The following is an 11,600-nucleotide window of genomic DNA, read 5'->3' as shown; positions in this document are numbered from 1 at the left end:
TTATTAACTTAATTATACTTTAACATATCATTAGTAAGCATCCTAACATATTTTTTCAATACAACATGTGTAGTCGAAGTCGTTGGATCGCAATGCTATATTGGCAGAGACCTTCAAGTACGCCCACACTTTGAAGGAAAACAAAGAAAGATTTGCTTATCTGCAGTTTGTGGATCATTATGTGAGTAAACTTCTGATCTTGTGATATAAAATTTTCAATTAACTGTACAGTTATCGTCCTAATCATAATAACATATGTTACACAGGAGTCCTATATGAGATACTGGAGGCTGCAACTCAGCAAAGTGGGGAGGATGCTAATGGCTCTACTGCTTTAGTCGTCGATCCCGATGCAGTTTGGTGCGAGACCGCCTCAGCACCATACAAGAATTGCGTATACGGGTTGGGATCATTATTCGCCAGTAGCCTTTGCACCTCCACGTTAGGGCCATTGTTTGCCTCTGCCACTAGTTGAGCTGTCAATCCCAAGGAATGCATTGATTTGAGCTGCAGGTGCAAGAGCTCACCCGGAGCCTTCATGAACAGCTCAGAAGCTAACCGAGACTTAGGAGAGGTATCAGGAGATCCTTACACGTGTGACGGACAGGGACGACCTCAGGCTGGAGTGGAGGGAGCAGCTGGAGCAGCTTTAGCGGATGGAGTAGCTGATGGCACTATACCAGGCTCAAATGCGTGCCAGTGGCAGCGGCCTTGCTAGTGGCAACGGTGCTGCTGGTGAGACACGGACATCTCCGCCTTCTCTCCACCTCAGCAGAACCACAGGAATCACGACGACGATGACTATCAGGATCTTTAGTGATTAGGGATTTATTTTACTGTTTCATTATATTTATTTAATTTATTTGACTTTTAATTTTAATAAAAATTTATATATAATATTTCATAATTGGTTTCTATTATTTACAATTAGACCACTAATTGTGTGAAAAATAAATTTAAGAATAAAAAATTTAAAAAAATTGTGTCACAATATTTAAAAAAAAGTTGACGTTACCGTCGGATTTACCGAAGGCATAATTCGACGGTAATAGTATGAAAAACAAGATATTGTGGCGCCAATATTACTGTCGGAAAAATCTTCTAGTAACCAAATGATTTTTCGGGCAGGTAATCCGTCACAGAATTCGATGGTAATTATCGTCGGACAAAAAAATCCAATGGTAACTGGTTACTGGTAAGGTTTATACCCTCGGATTCCTTCCAACGATAATTTTGTCAGTAATTAACTTACCGTCAAATCTTATTCATTTTTCTGACGGTAATTCAGACGGTACTCAGCGTTTTCTTGTAATGATTGAATGATTGAATAGTTAAAACTATGAAACTGTGAATTTGCTGTTGTTTCAATAATTGAATGATTTATGTTTGTGTATATTGACGTATAATTGAATTTGGATATTGTATTTTGTTGCTGCTGAAAATTCATTTGAATGATTGTTACCGTGGATTTTCTTATTGGAAGATGCTATAAGATGAGGAACAATGTTGTGGGATAGTCATTTTTAAGATTCGTTGCAATCAATTGGTGGCTTGTGCCTTGGTGCCTCATGGTCACTGTAGTTGTGTTGTGTAGCAACTACCTTCTTAGCTTTATTTCGATTATCTACATCAAGGTTCTGAAAATTGGACTGGACCGTCTGGTACGATTAGATTAACAGGAAATTGGTCATCTGGCCAGTCCGGTTGACCTCCCAAAACTGTCCTGTAAAAACCCGATTAAAAAACTGGCCGAACCGATAGTTTACTGGTGAACTGGCTAAATCGGCCCAGTTTTCTGAAGCCCTGGTTTTGTAATCAGCCTAAAAAAATAGCGTCGTTTTGATGCCAGAAAAAAAAGACAAAACCTAGTGACCCAATCCCAAACGAGCTTAACGAAGTCATGAATGCCTCCCTCTCCCTTCCAACCCTAATTTCCTGCAACGAGCAGAAGGAAAGCCTCCACCATTGCTACCACTATCGGTGCCGACAGTGGCCATTAACGGTTGTCATCTTCGCCACTCTGCTTCTGTCGTCATCGTCAGAAGTCGATTTGAAGCTTCTATCATTGTCGTTGTCGGCCCCTTCTGTCCTCATCGTCATCTCTATCCTCTTCGTCGAGCATCTGTCTTCGAGCCATTGTCGTCGAGCATCTGTCTCTTTTTTGTATTTGCTTTATCTTTTTGAAATTAATAATTGGAGATACACAATGTACTTGTGTTTTGATCATGTAATTATTATAGGGTTAGCTTGCTTCAACAATTGTGTAATCAAATCTCAATTAAGAACCATTTCTAATCTGAAAGTGCGCGCCTATTGAAATTTCAAATTTAAATTGGGGATCATGGTAAAATTTGAAATTCTTTTCGTTCTTATTTTTGCAATCATGCATGTCATAACCCTTCTTCATCAACACTGTAAAAATCTAATTATTGTGTAAGCAATTTCGGTTGTGTTTGAGAACACTGCTTGAGATTTAAGTGTTTAATTGAATTGACGATTGTTAATAGTTTTTGCCCGATGTTAAATATTGCAATAACTGTTCCTGTATTATTTGTTAACTAGTTTTTCAATGCCTGGATAAGTTAAAAAGTTGATTTTGTGCTAATTATAGTTTTGGGGTTGCAAATAGAAATCCAATTTTTTTTATTTTGTTAATTATATGAACTACTAAAATAATATTGTTGTTGATTTTCTAAAATAATATTGTTGTTGTTTTATGATTTTATGAGTTAATTTTAGTTGAAAAATTGTTTGTCAATGTTGTTTCTTTTGGTGGTAGAACATTATGTATTTGTCATTTACATGTGTTTTGATCTACTTTAGTTATAAACTTTGATGTTTGAAGTTGTTATGAATTTTTATTGATAAATGATGAACAATTTATTATGTGAAATTATGAAATTTTAAATTTTATTAGGTTAAAAATTATTGAATTTAAATATTTAAAATGATATATTAAATTTTTAATAATTTATTTAACATTTAATAAATCGGTTAAACTTCGATTAAACTACGGTCGAACTATTGAACCAGTCACCTTATCGGTTCATTGACCGGTTTGGTTCTCGCAACTTTGATCTACATTCTTAATTTGATATTATATTATGTGCATTTTTTCTTATCGTTTAGTTTATGTTTTTTATTTATAATTTTATATTGTACTTTTAAATTTGTATGGAATTGTGTATTCTTTTTAGGTTTAATTACTCTGTTGGTCCCTATAGTTTCGTGAAATTTTCAATTAGATCCCTATACTTTTTTTCTTTTTAATTGAGTCCCTGCACTAAATTTTTTTTCAATTAAGTCCCTCTTACTAGTAATTGACTTAATTTTATAGGGACCAACTAAAAAAAAGAGAATTGGTATAGGGACCTAAATAAAAGGAAAAAAAAAGTGTAGGGACCCAATTAAAAAGAAAATTTGGTGCAAGGACTCAATTAAAAGAAAAAAAAAAGTATAGGAACCTAATTAAAAATTTTAGAAAACTATAGGGACCAGAAGAGTAATTAAACCTTCTTTTTATTAATCAATTAACTTAGGTTTATAAATTTATCCTTTTAGTAATGGAAAAATATTTCAAAAGAATTTCATCGATAGAAATTAGATCCTAAAATAATTCATCGACCTCTTCTAACAAAAAGAGATTTTTTAGAATCGAATTAGAGAGCTTTATATTATTCAATTTTTTCAAAATTTAAAACTCATAAGAATGAAATTATAAATTATTTATTATTATTTTCAATTATAATTTTATTGTTTTAATTTGTTGGTTAAATGATTATATTTTACGATACTATAGTATAATTATAAGTTATTATTATATTATATATATTTTATTCCATTAATAAAATTTTTTGGATTCGTCATTAAAAATGACTAATATAATAATATACAAATGGATACTAACAACACATCACTACACCAGATTCGGCAGATAGTGGCGGTTTTATAGCCGGATAGCAGCGATTTTTAACCGCCGCGAAACGAATAGCAGCGGTTGGCAACCCGCTCAAAGATACGGTGAGGCAAAACCTTTAGCAGCGCTTACATGTAACTGCTGGAATAATCGCTGCCAGTTGATATTTTGCAGCGCATTGTTTTGGCAGCGGTTCTAAACACTCTTAAATACATGACGAAGCCAACTTGTAGCTGGCGGCGGTTGTGAACCGCTGCAAAATGTGACTTGACAAAAAACTTAGTTTCTATTATAGCAACGGATTTATAACCGCTGCAAAAATATTATACTTTTTTTTTCGTTACGCCTAATTTTTTAATATATGGTCAATTCTTTAATTCCTATTACGTTCTTCCACTACGTAAGATGCTTTAATTTAATAAAACAAACATTAAGCAATCAAACTAAAACGGAAAAAACATAACATTAAAACGGAAAAACATAACATAAATATATACGTGAAAGTCTATACATATAATAGTAATTTGTCCTAGGTGCATTAATGACTATAACCTAGAAATAAATAACTCAAAAGTAATTAAACAATGAATAATTAAAAAGTGATCAGATTCAAGTGTATCTATTGACTCAAACTCATGATTTATCATGCAGATCATTATCGCAAGAAGATGATCGTGTGCGAGATAACATCGGTGCACTTCCCAAAGAATCCAGAGTTGCAGCTACGTTAGGTGGGGCATTATTTCCTTATTGCTGGATTATGTATCTTAACAAACTCTGCACTGTCTGTCTCTATGCCTTCTCCTCTACTACCTCTGCCTCATGTTCTGCAATTTCCTTCTTATACTCTTCACGTTGCACACTGGAGTCCAACTACTATGCAATATTACGAAAATACTGAGTGGGACATGGTCCGAAACCTAGTCTACAAACATGTCCTGGGTGCTCATTTCTAAGAACTTGTGCAAGGGAATCATTCTGTGAAAGCTCCTTGCTAGATGCATCTTCGCTCTCAATATGTGCAATTGCTTCCTGCAGACAAGGAGATTCGAAGTTACACCAATTATAAATCGATTGTTGTAAATTCATAAAGAAAAGTGAAAAATTAAAAAATACGTCTTACACCAACAATAAGCATATCGTCATTTATATATGTGCCATTTTTTTATGAGACATGGTCCATATCTCTCCTTTACCAATGGGCCTTCCCTGTCGTTGCTCCTTTAACATTCATGTGGACACCATCATATAACAAACAACACTATATTGCCAAAAACAAAGCAAAAATCTAAAACTGAATTTAAATTGATTACTTCTTTGTATCTTTTCTGGCCATTGATTTAGAACCCGCAGTATGTGTATAAAGTTGTTTTGAATGATTTAGGGCATTTTTTCTGCACTTCTCCTATAAAACAAAAAATAAACATAACTATGCATGGGATAAATTAATAGAATGTTAGAGGTCTATCAAATAGCCATGTACGGTTTCAAGAAAAAAATAAGGTAAAGGTATTTTAGGTAGAAGTTTTTCTACTATCACAACCAATTCAGCATATTTAGTAGTAATTCAGAGGGTTTGAAATTGAATATAATGAAGTACCAATTCATTATTTGTTACTTTTGTGTCGTCTTTCAACTGATATTCAAGAAACTATTTCCAGTGATTTCCATCTATTCCTGATGGTTTATGGTTGGCATTTTCCTCAAAAGTCTTTGTGCTATCATAAAACTTATGAAACAAATTATTTCTTGTGTTCTTCTAGTTTCTTCCTATCCTCTGTATGATTCCCTTCTTTAGTTTTTCTCGTCCAAGTAAAAGACTTGCTACAAACATTTCACATCATAAGTAAGCAAAATCGATGAATGTGGATAATCTTATTTGAGTACGTGAAGAATATCAACATAATCTTATTTGGGTACGTTTACAACTTTTATTAGATGAATCAATGAATATCACTATTTCATATCATGTAAATAATCCTTTATTAAGGTGTATATATTTGTTTTTATAGCATATTTCCTTTATTTATAAAAATTTCATCATATGAATTAGCAGAAAGCAATTTAATTCTGTGTTAGAGAATAAAATGACAAGTAGTATGACATATATATTTCTTTTCAATTAAGAGACTATTATATAGTATTTTTGTTTTCATATGATTTTAAAATATAGCTATACATTATAAAATTTTTTAGACACTTTTTACTGACATATAATTAACAATAGACATTAATAATTTATTATTATTCAAAGACATGTAACTTAAAGACAAAAAAAAAACATCAGAATGTTTAAAAAAATATATGAAAGCTACTTGCATTGCATTGAGTACTAATTTCACAACCCAAATTATAGAAGGATTCCGTTCTCATATAAATATTCATAAAGTTAGTCATATCAAGTTTATGTAAGAAAGTGAGACAAACTTCACAATGACATAAACAAAGAAAGAATTGCCCCAAACACTTTGTCATCATCATTATCATAGTCTATTAATTAGAATTCCACTTACAGCTACTTTATTTTGGACCACCAACATGCACAATATAATCTATATAATATTATATATTTATATTCCCTCCAATATGTAGAAGCTATGGTTCAGAAGTGCCGAATATATCAATATGAGATATAATTGTGTATCTTAGTGTTAGTGGAGAATTTCAAAAGGATTGGATTGATCTAATTCTTATTGCTGCCTATATTTTTTTGGAATCAATTTTTATTAGGTCATGCGATCCCTTAGGAATTTTTTTATCATCTCTAAACTTCTCTTCTTCATGATTCCTTTATGATGTGAATTCAAAAAACAACTTCAATAATTCTTAAGGATGGTATATTGTAAGTATAAACTATTCGATATCCTCTTCTTCTAAGTATTTCAAATTTGGATATATCTAGTCATCTTGAATTCCTTAGCTTATAGATTCTAAGTAACTTACTACATTTCGTCATTCAATTTGATATATGGTTAATTCAAAAATATATAAACTATTTGCAAAGGTGTACAAAATCTTTAACCTTTTCTGGTAGGTTCTAGCTTATATATGGCTAGTTTAATGCATCATTGTATGTCCATCTTTAGTTTCTTAAATAATCATCAAATGCTCACAAAAAAAAATCAAATTCAATTGATTTCCAAATAAAGATAGGATGATTGTATAGAAACTCATCATGTTAATATAATATATATTCAACACATTATCATCATATTGTTTACTTCGCTGCATGCCTTAGATTCAGTAATAGTCAAACTTATTCAAATTTAAATTTTAGTGTGAAGAAATTAATACTTGTACCAGAGATAAGATAAGATGCACGATAAAGATATTATGTCATATAGTATGCCACAAATCATTCAATCATCAATGAAACACGTAGGTTCACAATTTTTTATTTTCTTTTCACATTTAAGCAAATTTTAATTTAATTTGGGGTTTGCATTGTGTCATGTGTTTACATCTTAATCTTCTCCAATGTACCCTTGATTTAAGAGAAACAAAAAGAAACATTTTTACGTTCGAAATATGGTTGAAGGACCTAAAAATAACTTCAAGCATTTGTAAAGCCTTACTATATCAGAAAACTTAAAAATTACCTTAACTTGGTCGAACGCATGTTCCTTGATATCCTTGTTCATTGTCTTCCAACTATTTTCACAAATCGGTAACTGTTGAAAGTCAGCCCCCAAACTCTCGAAGAACCCGCTTAATAGGCCCGCTATCTGACCAACTGGTTGCAACTCTGTGTTATGTTGGAGTACAATCTTCCTTCCAGGAGGAAGTGCTAATGCCTCCTTAACAGTCAGATCCATCTATTTTTTCATGCCGTTTTCTAGTGAAGGAAAAAAGCTTACAACATTAGAGTTACTCAGAGAATTAGAATTCAAGGAAAGATTTAATTATAGTTTCTAAAAAACTGGTAAATAATACCATACCGGTGACATCAACTTCCCAAAAATCAGTGTCTTTGCAGCTGTTAGCATTGCCCTGATATTCAGCTTGCGCAGAAAACAAGTCATCGACATGGTCATCGAACGACTTGACCTCATCTGCCTCCGAGTCATAATCTTCATCTTCCGAATAGACATCGGCAATGTCATCGTGATCCCGATGCTCTGTGCGTTTGGGAGGAGCTCGAGTGTCACCCATGTCAGTTGACGGAGCCAGCCTTCTTTCGTTGTGTGGTGGTTGAAATGGTACATCATTAACACGAGATTGTCGACCACCGTTGCTAGAATACGGACGTGGAGGAGCTGTAGGATGTCGATGTGTACTTGAAGTATTAGCTCCCTTATCCATTGTTCCATCCTTTAGTTAAAATAAAATTAAATACATAATCAAGAAATCTTTTTTAGTATTCCCACAAATGATATTGACTAAAAATCTATACTAAAATGGAAATCAATATTTCAAGCTCAAACCAGTATTACTTAACTCATCAAACTAGCTTGAGTTTGATAATCAGCGGCAGCATCAATTCTGGCTGCACTACTAATGGTGTACTGAGGTCTTCTAGGCATTTGATTAATCCTTTACACAATATAAGGTCATTAGACAATCAACAAGAGAACAACAATGTGCAACTCAATAGTACACAAAAACTCAAACCTTCACAAACAGAATTTAGTAACAAAACTAATTATTCTAAAAATACAGAGGATAAGTTAAGTTTTTTTTCCAAATGCGTAACGTATGCTTAGGTACCATTATTTGATTGAAAATATTTCTTAAAAGATATTTATTTATTCTAAGATTTTTTCAAGTAACCAAATACACATAATTGAACATCTAAAAGGTGGAAGGTAGACAACCACAGAGAAACCTTTTGTGAATTTAAGTCAGCATCACAAACAAGAGATAGTGGTGTGTTTGTTGCATCCTTTTATTTGTTTTGTAACATTCGTAATGGATTAAATAAAAAAATTTGTGCAACACAAGATGGGAAAATAATAAGAATAAACAGATTTGTGGATAATCCTTCAAAGATTTTGCTGGAATAAACCCTATCCCTTTCCACTTCTGTGCAAACTGAAAGATCTTTAATTGATCACTTTCAGCTTTCTGATGGGGGCTTAAAACATATAAACCGCATTCAATTTTTGCTTCATTTAAAATAAAGACAAATGAATTTATTTGTCGATACCATAAAAATATAATCAAATTAGAAAAATATTAATGTTAAGTGAGTTATAAAAAAATTCAGCAGATATGTTATGCTTTTTTGACTAAATGAACACAAAAAAGAAAGAAAAAAAGAAAAACACTTTGAGAACAAAGGAATATTAATGACCGTTGTACGAAGTTTATAGGAACAGCATAATCTGAATCATTCAAGTACAACTACAATCAAACTTAGTTCAATTCATGTTGTAAAATTAAAGATGGAAATTGCAAGCCCAGAAATAAAATACTTGCAAATCCGAAGATAACAAGGCAGGGAGCTAAAAGATTAGCATTCCGTGCCCTCAAACATCTTCCAGGTTTGAAACTTGATATTTGCCTTCTTCTAAAACAGAAGGGTATTTTTTGAACAATTTGGTTATTCCAGAGGCTTAGGAGGACAAAACACAAATAAAAGCAGAAAGAGCAATAACACAACTTTATTTGAGAAGTCATGCCAACCTTAATTGGTGATTACTTCATTTAGGAAAACAGCAACTACAGTTGTAGATAGTTTGTTTAAAATTAATTGCAAGTATGGAAAGTAGGCAGAGACAATAATGGGGAAGTCTTTGGCCTCTCTCGTGATTACAAGCTAATATTGAAAATCTGTATCTGGAGATTGATTAAGTATACATATTTTTCATGGGTGGGAGAGGGGAAACAACACAAAAATTGCAAGCATGACGAGTCAAGTTTATCTAACCTGTACAGCTTTCTTTTGGGAAGTTACTAGGAATGCAAGAAACGGCCAGGTGAAAGTTAAACCTTGCTTCTCTTTTCTCAAAAGTGTATCAGCTTCACTGTAAACAACTGCTGCAACTTCCTTAATGGTAGCTGAGTTTGCAATGGTTGCTATCGTATCTTTCTCTCCTGTAACAAGAATTTAGAAACTCTACTCCCAAGTTCCCAATGAGTCACGTGTTACAGGATCAAAAGAGGGTTTCTGTAAAAGTCAAAAACAAACATTATTGGGGAAAATAAAAACTCACAATGGCAGCAACCCCAGCTGAAAAAATTTTATTTACCCCCATTCACAGCAACCTTCAACAGTGACACGAAAACTCAAACCTTCAGCATCAAACTTCAGAAACAATTATTGATTTTGCAAAAATTATAGAGGGTAATTTAAGTATTTATATAATTATTCAAAAAATAATTGTAAATCAAAATAATATTAAGTGTCAGTCCATGAAGCTTACGAGAATGGCATATTATGGATTTACACTGCTCAAATATCACTCAACTTGTTGAATTCAGCGTAGTTAAAACAAGAAAATTATACCAAATAAACAAAAGAAATGGATATCCAGATATATGCATGTAAGGAAACAAATAGCATTTCGTTTGAGGATTTTACACTTTATACTTGCTCTCTTCTAAACCAAACATGATTTTTCAAACCAATTAAATGAAAAGCCAACAAATTTCAAAGTATTTTTGCTTATGAAACCACTGAACCTGGCAACTTACATTAACCACATTATGAAACATAGATTATTGCGTAATGCAGACTGACAAGAGCAGCTAACCCAGCTTAAAACATAAGTTCAACCCAAAATTCATATCAACTTTCCAATCCAACCCAGAACCCCACCACTAAAACTATCTTAGAGTAATGTTTACAGGAAAAAATGAAGCCACAGACCCACTCCAACCAACGTATTTCTCATAATAACACCAACAATATTATTTGAGGGGGCATTACATACCTCGGCGAGGGAGAATAGAAGTGGGTTCCGTCAGATAGAGAGAGGAGTTCTCAAATAATTTACTTTGCTCTAACTACAGAGGCACCGAAATCAGGGCCCACGTTGACGACAACTCCTTAATCGCTGACCACAGAGACGCCGTTGTCGATGACAACGGAGGCTGCAACGCCAACGAATCCAGGAAGACAAAACAACGAAGAGGGGGACAAACTTCCACGAAACAACTACCGACGACACCTTCGACGTGCAGTGACGGCAATTGATGGCGGTCCGACGTTAATGGATGGCGGCGCTCTGGAAGATGCAGGCAGTTGGAGTTCTTGCAGTAGGTTTTGAAGGGTTTGTTAACTTAGGTTTAAGTTGTCTTAGGGTTTTGTTCTTTTACATTGAGTAGGCACTGATTAGGTCAACATGGTGGATGAAACTGACCTCTAAAATCTTGGGTGGAATTTAAATTTGTATCAATTTTCTCTCTATCAAATTATTCCCTGATTAGTTAATTGGCAAATAAACTTAAAGTTTAAGTTATCTGCTTTGAACAGCCCATTAATTAATTTATCCTTTTTATTATTTAATTATAAATGAAAAATTATCTTCTATCTAAAAAGTAAGTGTACAGTTACTCAAAATGCAGTGATATTTTAAAAAGAAAGATAATACGTTCCTTCATTTGTTCTTCAAAACAAACTTGGTTAGCTATATTTTATTATAAATTTTATCATTTAAAGATACAAACTAATTTTACATTAAATTTTATATTTTAATAACTATAATTTTAAAAAGAGGAATATCAATGCATCCGAAAAAAA

At 32.9% G+C, this 11,600-nt stretch overlaps 1 protein-coding gene across 9 annotated transcripts; it reads right to left on the bottom strand.

Moving 5' to 3' along the window:
• Positions 1-4,381: 4,381 nt before the first annotated feature.
• Positions 4,382-11,318, bottom strand: LOC112771827 (uncharacterized). Of its 9 annotated transcripts, XM_072225544.1 has the most exons (8): positions 10,792-11,221; positions 9,786-10,025; positions 7,855-8,449; positions 7,516-7,751; positions 5,517-5,740; positions 5,230-5,321; positions 5,040-5,137; positions 4,382-4,948 (listed from the first exon to the last, which is right to left on the bottom strand). In XM_072225544.1, the coding sequence occupies exons 3-4, from the start codon at positions 8,216-8,218 to the stop codon at positions 7,732-7,734; spliced, it is 384 nt and encodes a 127-aa protein (XP_072081645.1). In that variant the 5' UTR covers positions 8,219-8,449; positions 9,786-10,025; positions 10,792-11,221; the 3' UTR covers positions 4,382-4,948; positions 5,040-5,137; positions 5,230-5,321; positions 5,517-5,740; positions 7,516-7,731. The 9 variants fall into 9 exon arrangements, with proteins under 9 accessions (XP_072081645.1, XP_072081644.1, XP_072081646.1 ...); XM_072225543.1 differs by lacking the exon at positions 5,517-5,740 and having other exon boundaries at positions 10,792-11,281; XM_072225545.1 differs by lacking the exon at positions 5,040-5,137.
• Between the last annotated feature and the right edge of the window lie 282 nt (positions 11,319-11,600).

The sequence above is a fragment of the Arachis hypogaea genome, chromosome 18, assembly GCF_003086295.3.
Source record: "Arachis hypogaea cultivar Tifrunner chromosome 18, arahy.Tifrunner.gnm2.J5K5, whole genome shotgun sequence".
Classification (NCBI taxonomy): domain Eukaryota; kingdom Viridiplantae; phylum Streptophyta; class Magnoliopsida; order Fabales; family Fabaceae; genus Arachis; species Arachis hypogaea.
Note: the sequence above shows the minus strand (reverse complement) of the source record. Positions and strands in the feature narration are given on the sequence as shown.